The sequence below is a fragment of the Oncorhynchus nerka genome, linkage group LG3 (assembly GCF_034236695.1).
Source record: "Oncorhynchus nerka isolate Pitt River linkage group LG3, Oner_Uvic_2.0, whole genome shotgun sequence".
Classification (NCBI taxonomy): domain Eukaryota; kingdom Metazoa; phylum Chordata; class Actinopteri; order Salmoniformes; family Salmonidae; genus Oncorhynchus; species Oncorhynchus nerka.
The window spans coordinates 40,656,305-40,679,212 of NC_088398.1; the positions used below are offsets into that span (position 1 = coordinate 40,656,305).

Genomic DNA, 22,908 nt, shown 5'->3' on the forward strand with positions numbered 1-22,908 from the left:
AAACTACGGCCCGCAACATGGCTCAATGTGCCAGTAAATCAGCACAATCTGATTTTCTTCAAATTGCCGCCGTCTTGGAGCTAGAGTAATGTACATTGCTCAAAAAATAAAGGGAACACTTAAACAACACAATGTAACTCCAAGTCAATCACACTTCTGTGAAATCAAACTGTCCACGTAGGAAGCAACACTGATTGACAATAAATTTCACATGCTGTTGTGCAAATGGAATAGAACACAGGTGGAAATGATAGGCAATTAGCAAGACACCCCCAATAAAGGAGTGGATCTGCAGGTGGTGACCACAGACCACTTCTCAGTTCCTATGCTTCCTGGCTGATGTTTTGGTCACTTTTGAATGCTGCCGGTGCTTTCACTCTAGTGGTAGCATGAGACGGAGTCTACAACCCACACAAGTGGCTCAGGTAGTGCAGCTCATCCAGGATGGCACATCAATGCGAGCTGTGGCAAGAAGGTTTGCTGTGTCTGTCCAGAGCATGGAGGCGCTACCAGGAGACAGGCCAGTACATCAGGAGACGTGGAGGAGGCCGTAGGAGGGCAACAACCCAGCAGCAGGACCGCTACCTCCGCCTTTGTTCAAGGAGGAGCAGGAGGAGCACTGCCAGAGCCCTGCAAAATGACCGCCAGCAGGCCAAAAATGTGCATGTGTCTGCTCAAACGGTCAGAAACAGACTCCATGAGGGTGGTATGAGAGCCCGACGTCCACAGGTGGAGTGCAGGACGTTTGACATTTGCCAGAGAACACCAAGATTGGCAAATTCGCCACTGGCACCCTGTGCTCTTCAGATGAAAGCAGGTTCACACTGAGCACATGTGACAGACGTGACAGTCTGGAGACGCCGTGGAGAACGTTCTGCTGCCTGCAACATCCTCCAGCATGACCGGTTTGGCGGTGGTTCAGTCACAGCCCTCCATGTGCTCGCCAGAAGTAGCCTGACTGCCATTAGGTACTGAGATGAGATCCTCAGAAGCCTTGTGAAACCATATGCTGGTGCGGTTGGCCCTGGGTTCCTCCTAATGCAAGACAATGCTAGACCTCATGTGGCTGGAGTGTGTCAGCAGTTCCTGCAAGAGGAAGGCATTGATGCTCTGGACTGGCCCGCCCATTCCCCAGACCTGAATCCAATTGAGCACATCTGGGACATCATGTCTCGCTCCATCCACCAACGCCACGTTGCACCACAGACTGTCCAGGAGTTGGCAGATGCTTTAGTCCAGGTCTGGGAGGAGATCCCTCAGGAGACCATCTGCCACCTCATCAGGAGCATGCCCAGGTGTTGTAGGGAGGTCATACAGGCACGTGGAGGCCACACACACTTCTGAGCCTCATTTTGACTTGTTTTAAGAACATTACATCAAGGTTGGATCAGCCTGTAGTGTGGTTTTCCACTTTAATTTTGAGTGTGACTCCAAATCCAGACCTCCATGGGTTGATACATTTGATTTCCATTGATAATTTGTGTGATTTTGTTGTCAGCACATTCAACTATGTAAAGAAAAAAGTAGTTAATAAGAATATTTCATTCATTCAGATCTAGGATGTGTTAGTGTTCCCTTTATTTTTTTGAGCAGTGTACAATACAGCAAACATAGCATTTGTGGTAAGTACATGGGGACACTCATGTTTATGCACCTTTGTCATTGCTTCACAGGAACCTGGTAAATGTTTGTAGTGTAGTTAGCCACTAAATAGCTGACTGAATTCACTGTAAGCATGCAGTCAAAGCTATAACCAGCAGCAGATGGGAGTTGTAGTCATAACACCGCTAAATTAGCTCACTAAAATAAATTGAGAAAACAAGTTACATTAATCCTTAAGAGGCTTATTGACGCACACATGCGTCAATCTAAGTAACAAAATTGAAAAAATCTCCAAAATCCATCAGTTTAAGCTAGAAATGTATATGTTTTGCAGGGGCTGCGGCTCAATCCATTGCATCCGCCTATGTCGGCCTTCCGCATATGCGGTGGAAGGCGGGTGAGCTATAGTGGTGTTTGTCAGACCATGAGACATCCCAAAAATCGTTCTTCACGAAAATGTCTGTTCAAGCTATAAACTAACATGATTGTGTTCTCCGTTTTGCTCTACGACTGCCACAAGTGTAAATGGACTCATCTGAAGGTAACCCATACAAACAATTGAAAGTATGGAGGTAGTTTTGTGGCAACAAAAATAAGGGGTGAAATGTGTCAAAAATATATATATATATTTCCTGAGCTTTCTTATAACTCCCAGATATAGGAGACACCCTTTCCCACATTTTGTTTAGTTACAGCCTTGTTCTAAAAATGGATTAAATTAATAAATATCTTCTCAAAATATATTTTCATTTGTTAAACACTTTTTTGGTTGCAACATGATTCCATACACCGTTATTTAATATTTCTGATGTCTTCAATAGTATCTATAATGTAGAAAACAGTAAAAATAAAGAAAAACCTTGGAATGAGTAGGTGTCCAAACATTTGACTTGTAAATATTGGTTTTATAAACAGCAAAAAAGAGAAAAATCCTCACTGTCATCTGCATTTATTTTCAGCAAACTTAACTATTAACTAAATATACTTAACTAAATATTTGTATGAACATAAGATTCAACAACTGAGACATAAGTTCCACAGACATGTGACTAACAGAAATGGGATAATGTGTCCCTGAACAAAGGGGAGGTCAAAATCAAAAGGAGGAGTCAATGCAGCTGGTGGCCACACCAGATACTAAGTACTGCAGTGCATCTCCTCCTCATGGACTGCACCAGATTTGCCAGGTCTTGCTGTTAGATGTTACCACAGTCTTCCATCAAGGCACCTGCAAGTTCCCAGACATTTCTGGGGGGAATGGACCTAGCCCTCACCCTCCGATCCAACAGGTCCCAGATGTGCTCAATGGGATTGAGATCTGGGCTCTTCGCTGGCAATGGCAGAACACCTGTCTTGCAGGAAATCACACAGAACAAGCAGTATGGCTGGTGGCATTGTCATGCTGGAGGGTCATGTCAGGATGAGCCTGCAGGAAGGGTACCACATGAGGGAAGAGGATGTCTTCCCTGTAACGCACAGGGTCGAGATTGCCTGCAAATGACAACAAGCTCAGTCCGATGATGCGGTGACACACTGCCCCAGACCATGACGGACCCTCCACTTCCAAATCGATCCTGCTCCAGAGTACAGGCCTCAGTGTAACGCTCATTCCTACGACGATAAATGCGAATCCAACCATCACCCCTGGTGAGACAAAAAAATACACGACTCATTAGTGAAGAGCACATTTTGCCAGTCCTGTCTGGTCCAGCGACAGTAGTTTGTGCCCATAGGCGACGTTGTTGCCGATCATGTCTGGTGAGGACCTGCCTTAAAACAGGCCTACAAGCCCTCAGTCCAGCCTCTCTCAGCCTATTACGGACAGTCTGAGCACTGATGGAGGGATTGTGCATTCCTGGTGTAACTCGGGCAATTGTTTCCATCCTGTACCTGTCCCACAGGTGTGATGTTCGGATGTACCGATCCTGTGCAGGTGTTGTTACACGTGGTCTGCCACTGCGAGGACGATCAGCTGTCCATCCTGTCTCCATGTAGCGAAGTCTTAGGCGTCTCACAGTACAGACATTGCAATTTATTGCCCTGGCCACACCTGCAGTCCTCATGCCTCCTTGCAGCATGCCAAAGGCACATTCACACAGATGAGCAGGGACCCTGGGCATCTTTCTTTTTGTGTTTTTCCGAGTCAGTAGGAAAGCCTCTTTAAGGTCACAGTTATGAAAACTTAGGACACTAATTGCCTATCGTCTGTAAGCTGTTAGTCTTAAAGACCGTTCCACACGTGCATGTTCATTAATTGTTTATGGTTCATTGAACAAGCATGGGAAACAGTGTTTAAACCCTTTACAATGAAGGTCTGTGAAGTTATTTGGATTTTTACCAATTATCTTTGAAAGACAGGGTCCTGAAAAAGGGAAGTTTTTGCATTTCCCTAAAAGGGTCCTACAATTCAAAATCGAATCGCTAAAATATCTTTAATGCGATTTAAACATGAGCTTGTCCGAGACGTCGGACTCAACAACAGTTGCTATCCATTGGAACACTGAGATTGGTGCCCTAAATTCTGAGGTGGGGCTTAGCGAAGGGTCAATTGCGTCATCCACGCAAACACACTTGTCAAATATGCATGACCATTTACTGAAAGGTGAGAAACTTCACTGGAGGAGGAGAGAGACTACTAATTGAATGGGATTAAGACTGTACTCAGCTCTTCTGCTCGTGGGAACAGCAGTGGCCAAAAACAACCTGAATGACCTTTAAGTCAGACTTGCTCAGAGAGTGTGTTGTGTCCAGAAGATGTTGTAGTCTAGTGCAGGTGGATCTGTCAGTCTGCTCTGCCTGGATAATCTTCGCTGAGCCTGGTATAGCCTGTGGCACAGACCCAGCCACTGGCAAACCTTCTAGCGAGGAAGCCATTCTCAAAGCATAACATCCTATGTTCGTACAGTGCTTCCAGAATGAATCACACCCCTTGACTTATTCCACATTTTGATGTGTTACAGCCTGAATTCAAAATTATTTCAACTTGTTTTCTCATCCACCTACACACACACACACACACTAGCCCATAATGGCAAAGTGAAAACATGTTTTTAGACATAAAATAAATATATAACACAGAAATATGTCATTTACTTAAGTATTCACACCCCTAGGTTAATACTTTGTAGAAGCACATTTGACAACTGGGAGTCTTTCTGGGTAAGTCGCTAAGAGTTTTCCACACCTGGAGTGTGCAACATTTGCCCATTATTCTTTTCAAATTTCTTCAAGCTCTGTCAAATTGGTTGTTGATCATTACTAGACAACCATTTTCAGGTTTTGCCTAAAATCTACTTGAAAATCTAAGTCAAAACTAAAACTCGGCCACTCAGGAATATTCAATGTCTTCTTGGTAAGAAACTCAAATGTAGATTTGGCCTTGTGTTTTAGGATATTGTCCTGCTGAAATGTGAATTAATCTCCCAGTGTCTGGTGGAAAGCAGACAACCTGGATTTCCTCTAGGATTTTGCCTGTGCTTTGCTCCATTAAGTTTATTTTTTATCCTGAAAAACTCCCCAGTCCTTAACGATTACAAGCATAACCATAACATGATGCAGCCACAACCATGTTTGAAAATATGGAGAGTGGTACTCCGTAATGTGTTGTATTGGTTTTCCCTGAAACATAAAACATTTCGTATTCAGGACAAAAAGTTGCTTTGCCACATTTTTTGCATTATTACTTTAGTACCTTGCTGAAAACCAGATGCATGTTTTGGGATATTTTTATTCTGTGCAGGCTTCCTTCTTTTCACTCTGTCAATTAGGTTAGTATTGTCACAGAACTACAATGTTGTTGATCCATCCTCAATTTTCTTATATCACAGCCATTACACTAACTGTTTTAAAGTCCTCATTGGCCTCATGGTGAAATCCCTGAGTGGTTTCCTTCCTCTCCAGCAACTGATTTAGAAGGACGTCTTGATCATCCAAAATGTAATAAATAACTTCACCATGCCGAAAGGGATATTCAATGTCAGATTTGTTTTAGCCCATCTACCAAAAGGTGCCCTTCTTTGCGAGCCAATTGAAAACCTCTCGTCTTTGTGGTTGAATCTGTTAAATTCACTGCTTGACTGAGGGACCTTACAAATAATTGTATGTGTGGGGTACAGAGATGAGGTAGTCATTCAAAAATCATGTTAAACACCATTATTGCACACAGAGTGAGTCCATGCAATTTATTAAGCAAATGTTTACTCTTGAACATATTTAGGCTTGCCATAACAAAAGGGTTGAATACATGAATCAAGAACAGAAAGAAAAGAAAAAAAACACTTGGAGATTATATGGTTTGGTGTGTAGACCAGTGAAACTGTAATCCATTTGAAATGCAGGCAACATTTGGGAACCGTCTATGGGTGTAAATACTTTGAAGGCACCATTTATGAGGGCATGTCCCTGCCTGCCCCATGGCCCTGCCATCATGATACTTGTTATGTCAAGTACAAATTACAATGGACTTAGAACCATGATCTGCGGCCTCCTTTTTATATTATTTGGCTATAACAAGCAAGCACCACCCTTCCACAGTGTCATGCCTTCATGTTGCCATCCTAACTAGTTAGTTAGGGAAGAGCCCAATTCAAACAAGCAATCCAGCTGCATTTAGGGATAAGCTCATTGACCGTCACCTAGAATAGAAGGTTGGGAGGTCTCATTTCATAACAGGGATGACACCCTCACAAAACTTCGGTGACAAAAAAATGTAACTGTACCTGCTAACTAACTAGTAAATGTTAACTAGAGTTAACTAGTGCTGGGGCAGAAATGTAATTTGTTGGAAGATAATGTTTTTAACCTTTTCATGAGTAAATAGCCAAACAGTTAGCAAATCATTTCATATTTTTGTCATAGATACAGTGAAAAGTCACATTTCCCGGTGCCGCGACTTGGTTTTGTTTACTAAAACAAGCAGACAGTAGTGCCTAGCAACGAAAAAAAATCTGATTGATGGCTGGCTACTGTTAGGTAAATTGGCTAATTATCATGCCTCAGTCTCAATGCTGAAAGGTTAGTTGGCTGGTTTTAGCAGGGGACAAATGGTAGCTAGCTATCAAATCCAATCTAACTAGCAAGAACTCTTTGTAGCTAGTAGCCAATGTTAGCTAATCACTCACCTCACTGAATATGTCGTGCAGATACCTAAACGGCGGTTTGCTGAGCAGTTTTTCAGTAAGCGGCGGTTTCTTTATAACTCTCCCTAAAGTGTCTTGGGTCTTTTTGGCCACTGACCCGTTCATGGCAGCTGCTGAAATGACAAATTCCCCAAAGTTATTGATGAAAACAAGACTGTTCTTCAATCGACAAACCTGTCGCTCTGTCAATAGCATCCAATCCCACAATGCATCATTCATCTGAAATGCGCTTGTGCTAAATCAGAGATACTGGATATAATGGCGAGATGCTTGCGTCCCATGCCCAACAGTGGGGACGGGACAAAGTGTTTTTTTCTCAAAGTTGCCGGGATGTCATGTGCACTGGCGACCCGTCATTCAGGGCAGGTGTGGCTTTTGAGCCCCACATTTTTAGCATGCTTGCCTGTTTTGCATGTTATTTTGGCATTAATACATGTCACGTATCAGTTTGCAAACAATGTAAAAAAATATATATATATATATCATTGAGTTAATAAAGCCACATACAAACATGGTCTCTTTTTTGTTTTCTTGATGTAAGGCAGCTCCAAAATGCAGGTGTTTCAGCCTAACACAGTGCTTTCTGTGGTGGGGCAAGCCAGCAGAAAATACAGTGTTGCTCCGTGATTGGCTCAGTGTTCTGTCACTCATGGGGACACTACGTCACCAACAAGTCAAAGGGTAGACCAAAAAAATTCTATCCCCTTGGGTTCTGCAATAGAGTTACATTAGAAGTGCTGATCCAAAAAGGCTCAAGGTCATTGGCCACAGATAAAATTATATCAAATCACTTTCTGTCATGTCAACATCATACTTTCAAAATCTCAGCTAGCAGTCATCATCATGAATCACGTCGACAATCTACTGGCAAATCCTTTTTAATCCTTGTCATGTAAAATGTATCAGTGCTCATCTGCCATTGGACATAAACATTACACATAAAAATTACACAACAAGTTGGAAATAGCAAATTCAACAATGAGTGGTTTGGAAGGAATCAGTGGCTAACTGCAAGCTTGGCAAAGCAATCACTAGCCTGCTATTCAGTGGTGTGGCTGTGGCGGTGTGGTCCCAAGTCTAAAATTAAGGGTCTCTTTTCCTAGTTTAAATTATAACCATTCAACATGGGCTATGCTGTCAATGAAGCATGATTTGTGACGTGCTCAAAACAACTTAACTAGGAACTCTAATATCTGACTTTAGTGAGTTCAAGACAACTGCGAACTCGGGACAAATGAGCTACGACTGGGAAAATATGTAGGTGTGCTGACTGTGACACACTGGATTTTCAGTTGTCTTGTTTGCTAAATTAACAACTGAAATAGGCAGTGCCATGGTGTACAGTATATAACCATAGAAACACTGTGATATATGCCTCATTGCAGTCATATTGGCCAGTTAAGACATTTGCATCCCGCCTATCCTTAAGAGGTTGGCTTATTAGGGATGTGGCTTTCAGGTAACTATTATTGGCAACCCATTCCATGAGAGTGAATGTCATTCCAGTTCATCTCTTCAGTTATATTTGATCAAATATGACTAAACCAGTGCACTGCTTTCTATGAATTCTGATGGTGTTTAGTGTTTAGGCAAAAAGAAAAATGTCCTGTTTGGAACACTGACAAGTAGAGAGAATAAAATAATAATAATTGGATAGGCCTGGCTTCCCATACCTGTTTGGTGAGTTCTGTTGTCTATAAAAATAACTGCAAATCAAAACCAAGTTACTGTCAGCTTGGAGATAGGTTGCAGACACTCCTCCTCTGCCTGTGCAATAGGTAAGATATCAAAATCATTGAACATTTCTTAGTGTAAACTTGTAATGTTATTGTGTTGACTTGATGCAGCATTTGAATAACCTGGTTGGTGTACAGGCCTATCTCTGTCAACATTCAATCGTGTTAAAATTTCATTTTGCCTTTGGCAATTTGGCCGAAGAATAAACAGACTGACACCAAAATCGGTTGTTTGAAGTTACACACACATCAATATGATCTGTACAAACTCTAAAATACTTGTACATGGTTTTATTTTAGAATTTAAAAAAAATACTAATAGACAAATGACAAATGCCATAATCGAGAAAAGGAGTAGTTTGGGGAAATGTGGCACACATAACCAAACAGGTTTGGCCTGTTTTAGTAAGCAGACGAATATCTCTACTATTCATTTAGGCACTTGTATTGAAATAGGCCTACCCCTAAATGGCACAAGGCAGGTGTTTCTTGGAAGGGGTTCCTTTTTATGGCACTTGGCTTTTATATGGTCAAGGCTAGAGATACATTGCTATGTTTTCATTTATAAAGCCCTTTTTACAAAAAGTCGATCCATACCTAACATCATTACTAAACTTCAGACATACGAGTTACCACACCCGGTCGCAGGGATGGCTAACTTAAGAAATTCCTTTGGTCTCTACTGAGTTAGGTAAATCAGCTTTTAGTTCTCTTGCACCTTATTTGAGGAATGATCTTTAAAATGTTCTTAAATTTGATGTTCTGGTGCCTCTAGGGCAGTTCATTTTATGACTGTGTTTTTCTTTCTGCTTGCAATTTGTATTTTGCTATTTTGATGTGTGCATTTTCTGTAATGCATGTAATTCAGGGCTCATCTGTAAAAGATACCTTGGTCTCAGTATGACTCCTTGGTCAAATAAAGGTTAACTAAATAAATAATAAACATAAGAACTACATATAAGTATTTTTCAGCAGTTTGACTTGACTGCCTCCTCTTCACTCTACCTTAGAACGGATGACAACCATGTATCGCTGGTCTCTCTTTGCATTGCTCTTTGTCACCTGTATGGAAGTTTCCCTACAGAAGAAAACAAGGAAAGGCCCTCAAACTCTCTCAAGAGGTAAGAATTATGTCACAATGTATCCTCGCCCCACCCCTAACGTCTATTTGAATTTACTACACTCAGAAAAAAAGGTCTCTTCAGCTGTCCCCATAGGAGAACCTTTTTGGTTCCAGGTAGAACCCTTTTGAGTTCCACATAGAACCCACTGTGGAAAGGGTTCTACATAGAACCAAAAGGATTCTACCTGGAACAAAAAAAATATTGTTCAAAGGGTTCTCCTATGGGGACAGCTGAATAACTCTTTCATGTTCTAGAAAGCACCTTTTTTTTCTGAGTGTACGAAAACAGTTCTCCATCCCCATTACATTAACACCAAATCCTTCGTTCTGATTTCCATCCTCAATTTTGTCTCAGGATGGGGAGATTACATTGCCTGGGTCAAGACCTATGAGGAAGCCCTGATGACAATGAAAGAAAGGTAAAACAAGATTAGACAAAATACACAACAAGACATCAAATTGCAATTGTGTTGTTTGGTTAGTGGCATATGTTTGACAATTAGAGCAGTCTTTCAAATGTCTGAGAGTAAAACATTTCATTAAAGCTATCTGCTTATGTTACAGCCATATCCTCACAATTATTATATTACAATTGACATTTCAGTCAATTATCAGGCACTTTTATCCAGAGTGACTTACAGTTGGTGCATTCATCTTAAGATAACTAGGTGAGAATCACATATCAATGTGCCCCATTAATTCAACATGTCCAATTAAACGAATCAAACTGTAACGGAAATCCTCATATTTATTATATGGTTGCATCCCAAAATGGCACAGGCACCATATTCACTACACAGTGCACTACTTTTTACCAGGGCGCTATCAAAAGTAGTGCACAGAATAGGAAATAGGTTGCCATTTGGGACACACAAAGCCTATTTCTTTTCTTATCTCCATAATGACACTAGGGACTTAAGTTTGGTACAATCCCAGAGACGTTGTACTTCTCTGTAAGCACATCCACCCACTACTTATTCTGCAGTGGAATGTGTTCTTGTTTTGTCTGTGTCCTCATGTTCCCACAGTAAGAAGCCTCTGATGGTCATTCATCACATGGAGGATTGTCCTCATAGCCAAGGTAATACTGCTGTGCTTTCATACTCACACAAAATACCAGTCAAAAGTTTAGACACACCTAGTCATTCAAGGGTTTTTCTTTATTTTTTACATTGTAGAATAATAGTGAAGACATCAAAACTATGAAATAACACATTTGGAATCGTGTAGTAACCAAAAAAGTGTTAAACAAATCAAAATATATTTTATATTTGAGATTCTTCAAAGTAGCCACCCTTTTCCTTGATGACAGCTGCACACTCTTGGCATTCTCTCAAACAGCCCCATGAGGTAGTCTCCTAGAATGCATTTAAATTAACAGGTGTGCCTTGTTCAAAGTTAATTTGTAGAATTATTTTCCTTCTTAATGCGTTTGAGCCAATCAGTTGTGTTGTGACAAGGTAGGGGTGGTATACAAAATATAGACCTATTTGGTTAAATTGTTCAGAGGAGACTGAGTGAATCAGGCCTTCATGGTCAAATTGCTGGAAAGAAACCACTACTAAAGAACATCAATAATAAGAAGAGACTTGCTTGGGCCAAGAAACATGATCAATGGACATTAGACCGGTGGAAATCTGTCCTTTGGTCTGATTAGTCTAAATTTAAGATTTTTGTTCCAACTGCCATGTCTTTGTGAGACGTAGAGTAGGTGAATGGATCATCTCCGCATGTGTGGTTCCCACCGTGAAGCATGGATGGTGTGGGGGTGCTTTGCTGGTGACACGGTTTGTGATTTATTTTGAATTCAAGGCACACATAATCAGCATGGCTACCGCAGCATTCTGCAGCGATACGCTATCCCATCTGGTTTGTTCGTAGTGGGAATATCATTTGTTTTCAACAGGACAATGACCCAAAGCACACCTTCATGATGTGTAAGGGCTATTTGACCAAGAAGGAGAGTGATGGAGTGCTGCGTCAAATGACCTGGTCTCCACAATCACCTGACCTCAACCAAATTGAGATGATTTGGAATGAGTTGGACCGCAGAGTGAAGGAAAAGCAGGCAACAAGTGCTCAGCATATGTGGGAACTCCTTCAAGACTGTTTTTATTTGAAGAATCTCAAATATAAAATATATTTTGATTTGTTTAACATTTTTGGGGGTTACTAAATGTTTCCATATGTGTTATTTCATAGTTTTGATGTCTGAACTATTATTCTGCAACGTAGAAAATAGTAAAAATAAAGAAAAATCCTTGAATGACTAGGTGTGTCCAAAATTGACTGGTACTGTACTACATCTAACCAAGGGACCAACCAAGGTCTTTGTTGCCTTACAGTTGGTCTCGTGGTATCAACATTTCTTTAGACATTATCATTTGTCAAGGCTTGTATGACAAAAGAATAGCAATACATACAAATTCCACTCTGAGGATAAAGTGTGTTGAAGTTAAAGGTGAGGTTCTCACTGATTATCATTCTGTCACACTTCCCTCCACAGCTCTGAAGAAGGCGTTTGCTGTGGATAAAACCGTACAGAAAATGGCCCAAAAGGATTTTGTTATGCTCAATTTGATGGTAATTGATCATCAAAACAAAACAAAATCAACATACACGCAATGGAAGCAATGAAATGATATAGTTGTAACCATATCCCAATCACATATTGTACATTGCATCATGCATTTCATTATTTCATCACTTGGAGGTAAATGTTTGAATTTAGTTGTTAAATAGATGATTAGAAATGTACATTTTGATGTCATTTTGATTTCTTTTTCAGCATGAGACTACAGACACGAATCTGGCAGCAGATGGCAACTATGTTCCAAGAATCATGTTTGTTGGTGGGCCTCTTCTTCTACCATGCCATCTCACTTAGGAAATAAACCACCACTTATTCTGAATCCCCAACACATCACTCAGGTCCAACGCTTGCTGTGAGATCTTTGATGTACCTGTGTTCAGTCGAATACATTTATTTTAAATCAGTAGCAATTTGCCTAAGAACCACCAAATAACTTACAGTACATGTGTGGGTCTTGATCAAGGGATCAATGTCATTTATGGGTCGTCATAGTGGTAGAAATGGAATAGTATGAATAAAGCATTACAATGTAGTTATACCTACATAATGATGTATTATGTTTTGAAGCGTTGGCAAAGTCCTCCAAAATATCTCTCCGCCCACAGATCCATCCATGACTGTCCGTTTAGACCTTGTTGGGAAGTACAGTAATCGCCTGTACACCTACAAGCCAAGCGACATCCCATACTGTGAGTGTCCCTCTTCTTCCCTAATGAGGTCCTATGAGAGTCAGATATCCTTCTGTTGCCTCCTTCACACACACACACACACACACACACACACACACACACACACACACACACACACACACACACACACACACACACACACGTTTTCCAATAACACAGAATGCACTTACTTGGTTCTACTCTTTCTTCCACCCCTTCACCTAATTCCCTAACTAGTTGAGAGGAGAGATTTGGGAGATGCAACTGCAAAATAATGAGAATGTATAAGGACAGTTCTTAGCGACTAATGGCTCAAAGTGTAAAACAAATAATTGCTTGGTCCACTACTATCAGAACAACATAAAGCAAGGTTGGGCCATTTAACTTCAGTCAATTCCCGAATTGAATTCCCAAATCTCTTCCTGACATGAAATGGAATTGACCACTTCCCGGGTAAACAGATTCTTACCCAAGCTTCTTGTCCCTCTCTCCATAGTGGCCAAGAACATGAAAAAAGCCAAGCTTCTACTGCACACTGAACTGTGACCTCACAGCCTTATAAACTCTGTACCAATAGAGCAACAACCAGAGTGGTTCACTGAGTCTTGGACATCCATCTGTTTACACAAAATGTATACAATTGATGATCAATAAAGATGAATGACAGGGTGCAGTGTACTGAATTTGTTGATGTTCATTTGCTTTTGACTCAAAATGCTTACTTAAACAGACAAAATATATACATTTAACATTATATAGATATTCTCTTTGAGGGTTGTTGACATGACTTAATTGTTGCAGAATGCAAGAGGATACAAACATATTCAAATATGAATTTAATAGATTGAAGACTTATTGGCTCAGTGCTTAATAGATTTACAATGAGGGCATGGACAGTGAAGCATTTTTCCTTTTGTCTCTGTACTCCATGAGGTGAATGAATCGTGAATAATGATGAGTGAGAAAGTTACAGATGCACAAATATCATACCACCAAGACATGCTGACCTCTCGCCATTACAATCACATGGGAGGTTAGCATTTTGGGGGGAATATGATATTTGTGGGTCTAACTTTCTCACTAATCATCATTCATGATTAATTCAGTATTAACTGTAATCAGGGTAGCATCCACATTAATGCTGAAGTGTTTAGAAACATATTCTATTCTTATTTACAATAAAAGTGACTCCAAAATGACACAATACATTATTTACCATTCACAAGCTTGATGCAGTCCATTAATCACATCATTTCCTGTTGAATGCGGAATGAGACAGCGTTTGGTATGTTGTTTTGGAAGTGTCTGAAAGTGTTCTATTGGAAAAAATGTGGTTACTAGATAGATACCTTTTGATTTTGGATCCCGCTGCACCGTTGGCATCAGATGCTGGGACCCTGCGGTCTGTTCGCGGATCATTCCGTCCGAGGGGTAGCTGTCTATAAAGCAAGCAGGGTTTCCTTGAGGGCTGGAATGCAGCCTGAGTCGCGGTTAGCCCTTGTGGCTTTGAGCGCGGATTTTCCCGGGCTTGTGGCTGTCTAGATCCCTACTGTTTGTTGCTGTTCCCATCTTCCCTGTGACCTGCCCTGTCTGGAATTGTGGGGAGTAACAGCGTAGCCTACGTTGCTACCATGACAAAGACCAAAGCCGGTGGGAGTACCGTGGAGGACAGTGGCGTCACTATCGCAGTTCTACAAGCAGTTGTTACAACAAGAAAATAGCTTCAACTGTTGTGTCCAAATACTGGTGGAATAAACAAATTTAAAAAATGGACGACCTGACCAGAGAGGTCCAGGACCTGAAGAACAGTTTGCAGTTCTCCCAGGGTCCGCTCGATGAGTTTATACAGGAAAACGGCAAGAAGACAATCTGTAAATCATTGAGAGGACATTAGTTCTGTATGTGAATCCATGATAACAACGACAAATAAATCAGATTATCTCGAGGGACAATCTCCACATGAGACCGGGATGGTGGACAAAGTGAGGGAAATGATCTTGAAGAAACTGAAGATGGAGATTGAGTTGGAGCACGCCCAAAATACTGGAAAACCCACCACCGGCCCGGCCCACGTGACGTCAAGTTCCTGAGGTTCAAGGACAAGGTAGTGGTTCTGGAATGAGTCAAGAACTTGAGGGGAATGTACATCTTCCTCATTGAGGACTATCCTGAAGCTGTGCGCCAGAAGAGAAAATAACTTATCCCGGCCACGAAAGCTGCCAGAGCACGGACATTGCTTACATTCGAATGACTGCCTCATTGTTCACCCTTCCTCTGAAAAGCCTGGAAGGGATGAGAGAGCCAAGCCTATGGGTTTGTAGCTTTAACCCCGCAACACACACACTTACACACACTTACACACACCAACTGATGAATGGACGGCTAAATGTATGTTTTTGTTTCTCTTGCTTTGTTTGCTTGTGGAAGGGATGCCTGGAAGGGATGAGAACACCAGCTGTTCTGGATGACTGTGTGATCACTGTCTTCGTAACCGATGTCAGCAAGACCTTTAAACAGGTCAACATTCACAAGGCCGCAGGGCCAGACGGATTACTAGGACATGTACTCAGAGCGTGCCCGGACCAACTGGCAAGTGACTTCACTGACATTTTCAACCTCAACCGGAGTCTGTAAAACCGACATGTTTCAAACAGACCCCCATAGTCCCTGTGCCCAAGAAAGCGAAGGTAACCTGCCTAAATGACTACCGCCCTGTAGCACTCACGTCGATAGCCATGGAGTGTTTTGAATGGCTGGTGATGGCTCACATCTACACCATCATCCAGGAAACCCCAGACCCACTCTGATTCAAATACAAACCCAACAGATCCACAGATGACGCAATCTCAATCGCGCATGTACAAAAGTAGCACCTATGTGAGAATGCTGTTCATTGACTACAGCTCAGTGTTCAACACCATAGTGCCCACAAAGCTAATCACTAAGCTAAGGACTCTGGGACTATAAACACCTACCTCTGCAACTGGATCCTGGACTTTCTGACAGGCCACCCCCAGGTGGTAAGGTTAGGCAACAACACATCTGCCACGCTGATCCTCAATACGGGGGCCCTTGAGGGATGCGTGCAATAGTCTCCTCCTGTACTCCTTGTTCACCCACAACTGCGTGGCCAAGCACGACTCTAACACCTTCTTTACGTTTGCTGATGACACACCGGTGGTTGGTCTGATCACCGACAATGATGAGACAGCCTTATAGGGACGAAGTCAGAGACATGGCAGTGTGTAGATACCAGTTGAGGTATAGCATGTTTTAACCACTCCTATGTAAATGGTAGATTATCAGACACTCAACAAGGTCTAATTTCATTATTACTGAAACAGGATACAAGTGGGAAATATAAAGATCAAGTCCATTTAAAAAAATTGTAGGCCCCAGTGTTGTGATGAAAAAATGTAGAGAAAAATGTATACCGCATAGAAATTAAAAGGTATTGTCGGACATTATTCATTCTAATAAGACAGGTTTTTTACATGGACGATACATTGGAGATAATATAAGGCAAGTACTGGAAACAATAGAACACCATGAAAAATCTGGGAAACCCGGCCTGATAAAGTATGACTGACGTTTATAAATAAATGCCTGGAGAATTTCAATTTTGGAGAAAATGGGTTAAAATCATGTATAGTAACTCTAGGTGTAAAACAGTAAATAATGGCTACTTCTCAGAAAGTTTTTCCCGTGCTCCTACTTTTCTATTCTCTTGAACTAGCTCCCCCCAGTTTTGACCTTTGCCTGTTTTCTGGACTCTATTCCCGCCTGCCTGACCATTCTGCCTGACCTGACCTCGAGCCTGCCTGCCATTCTGTACCCCTGGATCTCTGAACTGGGTTTGACCTTTTGCCTGTTCACGACCATTCTCTTGCCTACCCCTTTTGGATTGTTAATAAACATCTTGAACTCCAACCATCTGCCTCCTGTGTCTTGATCTCGCCTTGTGCCCTTATAGTTAGCAAAAATAGATAAGATCTTGCTACCATGGAAAGGTAAATACATTTCTATTTGTGGAAAAATCATCCTGATTAACTCTTTAGTTAAATCGCAGTTTACAAGTTCTCCCACTTAAAAAGATGAGAGAGGCCTGTAATTTTCATCATAGTACACTTCAACTATGACAGACAAAATGAGAAAAAAAATCACATTGTAGGATTTTTATGAATTTATTTGCAAATTATGGTGGAAAATAAGTATTTGGTCAAAAACAAAAGTTTATCTCAATACTTTGTTATATACCCTTTGTTGGCAATGACAGAGGTCAAACGTTTTCTGTAAGTCTTCACAAGGTTTTCACACACTGTTGCTGGTATTTTGGCCCATTCCTCCATGCAGATCCCCTCTAGAGCAGTGATGTTTTGGGGCTGTTGCTGGGCAACACGGACTTTCAACTCCCTCCAAAGATTTTCTATGGGGTTGAGATCTGGAGACTGGCTAGGCCACTCCAGGACCTTGAAATGCTTCTTACGAAGCCACTCCTTTGTTGCCCAGGCGGTGTGTTTGGGATCATTGTCATGCTGAAAGACCCAGCCACGTTTCATCTTCAATGCCCTTGCTGATGGAAGGAGGTTGTCACTCAAAATCTCACGATATATGGCCCCATTCATTCTTTCCTTTTCACATGTCGGGTCAGTCGTCCTGATCCCTTTGCAGAACAACAGCCCCAAAGCATGATGTTTCCACCCCCATGCTTCACAGTAGGTATGGTGTTCTTTGGATGCAACTCACCATTCTTTGTCCTCCAAACACGACGAGTTGAGTTTTTACCAAAAAGTTATATTTTGGTTTCATCTGACCATATGACATTCTCCCAATCTTCTTCTGGATCATCCAAATGCTCTCTAGCAAACTTCAGACGGGCCTGGACATGTACTGGCTTAAGCAGGGGGACACGTCTGGCACTGCAGGATTTGAGTCCCTGGCGGCGTAGTGTGTTACTGATTGTATGCTTTGGTACTTTGGTCTCAGCTCTCTGCAGGTCATTCACTAGGTCCCCCCGTGTGGTTCTGGGATTTTTTGCTCACCGTTCTTGTGATCATTTTGACCCCACGGGGTGAGATCTTGCGTGGAGCCCCAGATCGAGGGAGATTATCAGTGGTCTTGTATGTCTTCCATTTCCTAATAATTGCTCCCACAGTTGATTTCTTCAAACCAAGCTGCTTACCTATTGCCGATTCAGTCTTCCCAGCCTGGTGCAGGTCTACAATTTTGTTTCTGGTGTCCTTTGACAGCTCTTTGGTCTTGGCCATAGTGGAGTTTGGAGTGTGACTGTTTGAGGTTGTGGACAGGTGTCTTTTATACTGATAACAAGTTCAAACAGGTGCCATTAATATAGGTAACGAGTGGAGGACAGAGGAGCCTCTTAAAGAAGAAGTTACAGGTCTGTGAGAGCCAGAAATCTAGCTTGTTTGTAGGTGACCAAATACTTATTTTCCACCATAATTTGCAAATAAATTCATTAAAAATCCTACAATGTGGATGCCTAATTTTGTCTGTCATAGTTGAAGTGTACCTATGATGAAAATTACAGGCCCCTCATCTTTTTAAGTGGGAGAACTTGGTGGCTGACTAAATACTTTATTTTGCACTACTGTATATAATTAAAAGGAATTCGGAGGGCAGGATTTATTAAATATTAAAGCATTAGACCTCTCCCTAAATGCTTTAGTCATGCAAAATGTATACTTAAATCCGAACTGGTTCTCTAGCAAATTAGTTCGAATGTCTCACCCTATGTTCAAGAAAGGCCATTTTCCCTTTATTCAGACTACAACCTCTCACTTTCAGTTATTTGAAAAGGAAATCATCTCCCAAATATCACTATTTTTAAAACAAGCCATAGAAAGTTGGTTGCAATTTCTATTTAATCCAGCAGAAAAGACAGAACAAATAATACAACAAATATTATGGTTAACCTAATGGATAATAAAACATTAAAAACAAAGGTATAATCTTCGTAAATGATATCACAAAGACGGCTGGTGGAGTTATGTCATACATGCAGCTAACTAAAACATGTGGAAATGTCTTCTCTACCCAAAATTACAACCAAAAAATTGCAGCATTACCGCAAAAATGGAAGAGGAAAGTGGACGGGGGAAAAGTAATGAACTGTTGGCCCTGCATTAAAGACCATCATTGGTTAAAGAAAATTGTGATAAATGAAAAAGTATAATAATATATACTTTATAATACCTTTGGCAAACATGTTTAATTTCAACTTTCAATCGAGAATAGAAAGGTTCAGAATTTTTGTGAAACATCACAGCACAGTTAAAAAAATATATGGTAAATAGAAATCCAATATGGATGGTGTTGAGATATAGATGGGAGGGGTTGAATGGGATTAATAACAACAAGATAACTAATGTAAAACATACTGTGTCCGTAAAACGTATATACATCAAAACTATGAAACAACACATATGGAATTATGTAGTAACCAAAAAAGTGTTAAACAAATCAAAATATATTTTTTATTTGAGATTCTTCAAATAGCCCCCCTTTGCCTTGATGACAGCTTTGCACACTCTTGGCATTCTCTCAACCAGCTTTACGTGGAATGCTTTTCCAACAGTCGTGACGGGATTCCCACATGTGCTGAGCACTTGTTGGCTGCTTGTCCTTAAATCTGCGGTCCGACTCATTCTAAACCATCTCAATTTGGTTGAGGTAGATGATGCAGCACTCCATCACTCTCCTTCTTGGTAAAACAGCCCTTACACAGCCTGGAGGTGTGTTGGGTCATTGTCCCGTTGAAAACAAATGATAGTCCCATTAAGCGCAAACCAGATGGGATGGTGTATCGCTGCAGAATGCTGTGGTAGCCATGCTGGTTAAGTGTGCCTTGGGGGCACAGCACTCCCACACTATAACACCTCCTCCTCCATGCTTTACGGTGGGAAATACACATACAGAGTCGCATCTCACCCACAACGCATCTCACCTAGACATGGTAGTGGGAACCAAATATCTCCAATTTGGACTCCAGACCAAAGGACACATTTCCACCGGTCTAATGTCCATTGCTCATATTTCTCTTTTCTTATTGGTGTCCTTTAGTAGTGGTTTCTTTGCAGCAATTCGACCATGAAGGCCTGATTCACAAAGTCTCCTCAGTTGATGTTGAGATGTGTCTGTTTCTTTAACTCTGTGAAGAATTTATTGGGGCTGCAATTTCTGAGGCTGGTAACTAATAAACGTATCCTCTGCAGCAGAGGTAATTCTGGGCCTTCCATTCCTGTGGCGGTCCTTATGAGAGCCAGTTTCATCAAAGCGTTTGATGGTTTTTGCTACTGCAAGAAACTTTCAAAGTTCTTGAAATTGTCCATATTGACTGACCTTCATGTCTTAAAGTAATGATGGACTGTCATTTCTCTTTGCTTATTTGAGCTGTTCTTGCCATAATATGAGTCACGCCCTGACCTACTCTACCATAGAAAATAAAGTCTTTCTATGGTCAGGACGTGACATAAGGAGATTTGAATTGAACATTGAGCTTCAGTCAATGCCTACCCATAGTAATGTATGAGTGCCTTTTAATCATGTGTGCTGTGTGTAGTTTACAACGATTTCCTTTCATTTAACTCCTTACATTCTCACGAGTGAATTCGAATTGAATCGCATGGACTATTTTCCTTGCTTGTATGGTGTGCTGTGATTCCACAGATTGGCATAGACTAAAGTGACGTTTAGACAGCTATTGAGAATTCCCTATTACCTCTTCCTTCTCCAAAATAATTGCTAAACACGCCCAAGAACTAGTCTAGAGTATAAAAGACCTGGAATTTACCTTCAGGGTGACTACATACAAAGGGGACCCGCATGACGCAGCTGCGAGAGGCTACACCCAACGCTACAACCCAGCAGGCCCAGTGCATTGCAAGAGACATCCCAGCAAGCTGCCATCGACAACCAAGCCATGCTACCAAGAGCTCAACTCATACTACGCTATCTATATCTATAACTCCAATGAGTGTGACTCCAATTGTCGGCCAGTACATCAAATCAAATCTAACTTTGTCACATGCGCCAAATACATGTGTAGACCTTACCTTGAAATGCTTAGTCACAAGCCCTTGAACAAACAGTGCACTTCCAGAAAGAGTTAAGAAAATATTTACCAAATAAACTAAAGTAAAAAATTATAAAAATAACAATTAAATAACAATAACGAGGTTATATACAGGGGGAACCGGTACTGAGTCAATATGCGAGGGTACACGTTGGACCGGGTAATTTGTACATGTAGGTAGGGGTGAAGTGACTAAGCATGAATAATAAACAGCGTAGCAGCAGTGTAACAAACAAATGAGGGAAGGGGGGGGGTCAATGTAAATAGTAAGGTGGCCATTTGATTAATTGTTCAGTAGTCTTATGGCTTGGGGGTAGAAGCTGTTATTAAGGAGCCTTTTGATCCTAGACTTGGCGCTCCGGTACCGCTTGCCGTGAATTTGTTGGTGCTTTCCTCTTACACCGCCTAGTATATAGGTCCTGGATGGCAGGACCCTCTTTAGCGCCTTACGGTTAGATGCCGGGCAGTTGCCATACCAGGCAGTGATGCAACCGGTCAGGATGCTCACGATTGTGCAGCTGTAGAACGTTTTGAGGATCTGAGGACCCATGCCAAATCTTTTCAGTCTCCTGAGGGGGAAAAGGTTTTGTTGTGCCCTCTTCATGAATGTCTTGGTGTGTTCGTACCATGATAGTTCGTTGCTGATGTGGACACCAAGGAACTTGAAACTCTCGACCCGCTCCACTACAGCCCCGTCGATGTTAATGGGGGCCTGTTCGGCCCGCCTTTTCCTGTAGTCCACAATCAGCTCCTTTGTCTTGCTCACATTGAGGGAGAGGTTGTTGTCCTGGCACCACACTGCCATGCTCTAATTGTATGTGTGAGGTTGACCCATCGGTGAGGTAGCTGACAATAGCTCGGTTTCCATCCAATTGGTGACAGATTTTAATGAGAATATTCTAAAAACTGACTTGTTGCAGAAGAAATAAATCTGTGCATGCTGACGTAGTACACACAAAATGTACTTTTTCGCTTATATTTTTATGTACTGAATAGAAATCTTAAATTCACTGTGTTTCCATCACATTTTGAACTCTACCGATAGTTGTCACAAACTGTTGCGTTAAATAACAAATGTGCCTTACTCTGGTCTTGGCTTGTGTGCTCTAGCCAACAGGTCGCAGATACAGTGCTTGTAGGCTGCGCAGGTAGGCTAGTCTACATTCTGAGATTGTCATGTGTAAGACAATTTTGATTTGTCAAACGACAGTCAAGAATCGATCATCATGTCACCAGAATAAGATTGTTCATATTTATTTTAAAGGAGAATCAAGATCACATTGCACTTTCACCACTGCCACATTGTTTGCGTTATTACTTTAGTGTCTTCGTTGCAAACAGGATGCATGTTTTGAAATATGTTCTATTCTTTATTGTGGAGTTACTACAACTGGTGCTCCGGAGTGGCACAGCGGTCTAAGGCACTGCATTGCAGTGCTTGAGGCATCACTACAGACCCTGGTATGATTCTGGGCTGTATCACAACCGGCCATGATCGGGAGTCCCATAGGGCAGTGCACTATTGGCCCAGCGTTGGCCGTCATTGTAAATAATAATTGTTTTTAACCTAAATTACTTGCCTAGTCCATCCTCAGTTTTCTCCTATCACAGCCTTTAAACTCTGTTTTAAAGCCACCATTGTGCTCATGGTGAACTCCCTGAGAGGATTCCTTCCTCTCCGGCAACTGAGTTATCCTGTATCTTTATAGTGATTGGGTGTATTGATACACCATCCAAAGTGTAATTAATAACTTCACCATGCACAAAGGGATATTCAGTTTCTGCTTTTTTATCTTTACCCATGTAGCAATAGTTGCCTTTCTTTGCAAAGCATTGGAAAACCTCCTTGGTCTTTGTGGTTGAGTCTGTGTTTGAAATTCACTGCTCGGCTGAAGGACTTTACAGAGAATTGTATGTGTGGGGTACAGAGATGAGGTAGCCAGTGACACAACCTCA

At 41.5% G+C, this 22,908-nt stretch overlaps 2 protein-coding genes across 4 annotated transcripts in view; one reads left to right on the forward strand and one right to left on the reverse strand.

Annotated features, from left to right (window-relative positions):
* The window catches only part of LOC115107830 (TRAF3-interacting protein 1-like), a 44,677-nt gene extending 37,738 nt beyond the window's left edge, over positions 1 to 6,939 (reverse strand). For all 3 annotated transcript variants that reach the window (XM_029631567.2, XM_029631503.2, XM_029631494.2), the window contains exon 1: positions 6,723 to 6,939. In XM_029631567.2, coding sequence (XP_029487427.1) covers positions 6,723 to 6,935 — 213 coding nt within the window. In that variant the 5' untranslated portion in view covers positions 6,936 to 6,939. The remainder of the gene's footprint in view (positions 1 to 6,722) is intronic.
* A 1,489-nt stretch (positions 6,940 to 8,428) lies between these two features.
* LOC115115265 (anterior gradient protein 3-like) lies at positions 8,429 to 13,529 on the forward strand. Its single transcript, XM_029643766.2, has 8 exons — positions 8,429 to 8,518; positions 9,487 to 9,597; positions 9,955 to 10,018; positions 10,628 to 10,680; positions 12,106 to 12,182; positions 12,388 to 12,451; positions 12,798 to 12,881; positions 13,357 to 13,529. Exons 2-8 carry the CDS (start codon positions 9,492 to 9,494, stop codon positions 13,404 to 13,406), a joined length of 498 nt encoding a protein of 165 aa, XP_029499626.1. The 5' UTR covers positions 8,429 to 8,518; positions 9,487 to 9,491; the 3' UTR covers positions 13,407 to 13,529.
* Positions 13,530 to 22,908: the final 9,379 nt, after the last annotated feature.

Excerpts from the sequence above, each read along its gene's own strand:
- LOC115115265 (XM_029643766.2), top strand. The coding sequence starts at position 9,492 with ATGACAACCATGTATCGCTGGTCTCTCTTTGCATTGCTCTTTGTCACC. Across the intron at positions 10,681-12,105 it reads GGATTGTCCTCATAGCCAAG|CTCTGAAGAAGGCGTTTGCT; the intron begins GTAATACTGCTG and ends TTCCCTCCACAG. Across the intron at positions 12,183-12,387 it reads TTGTTATGCTCAATTTGATG|CATGAGACTACAGACACGAA; the intron begins GTAATTGATCAT and ends TTTCTTTTTCAG.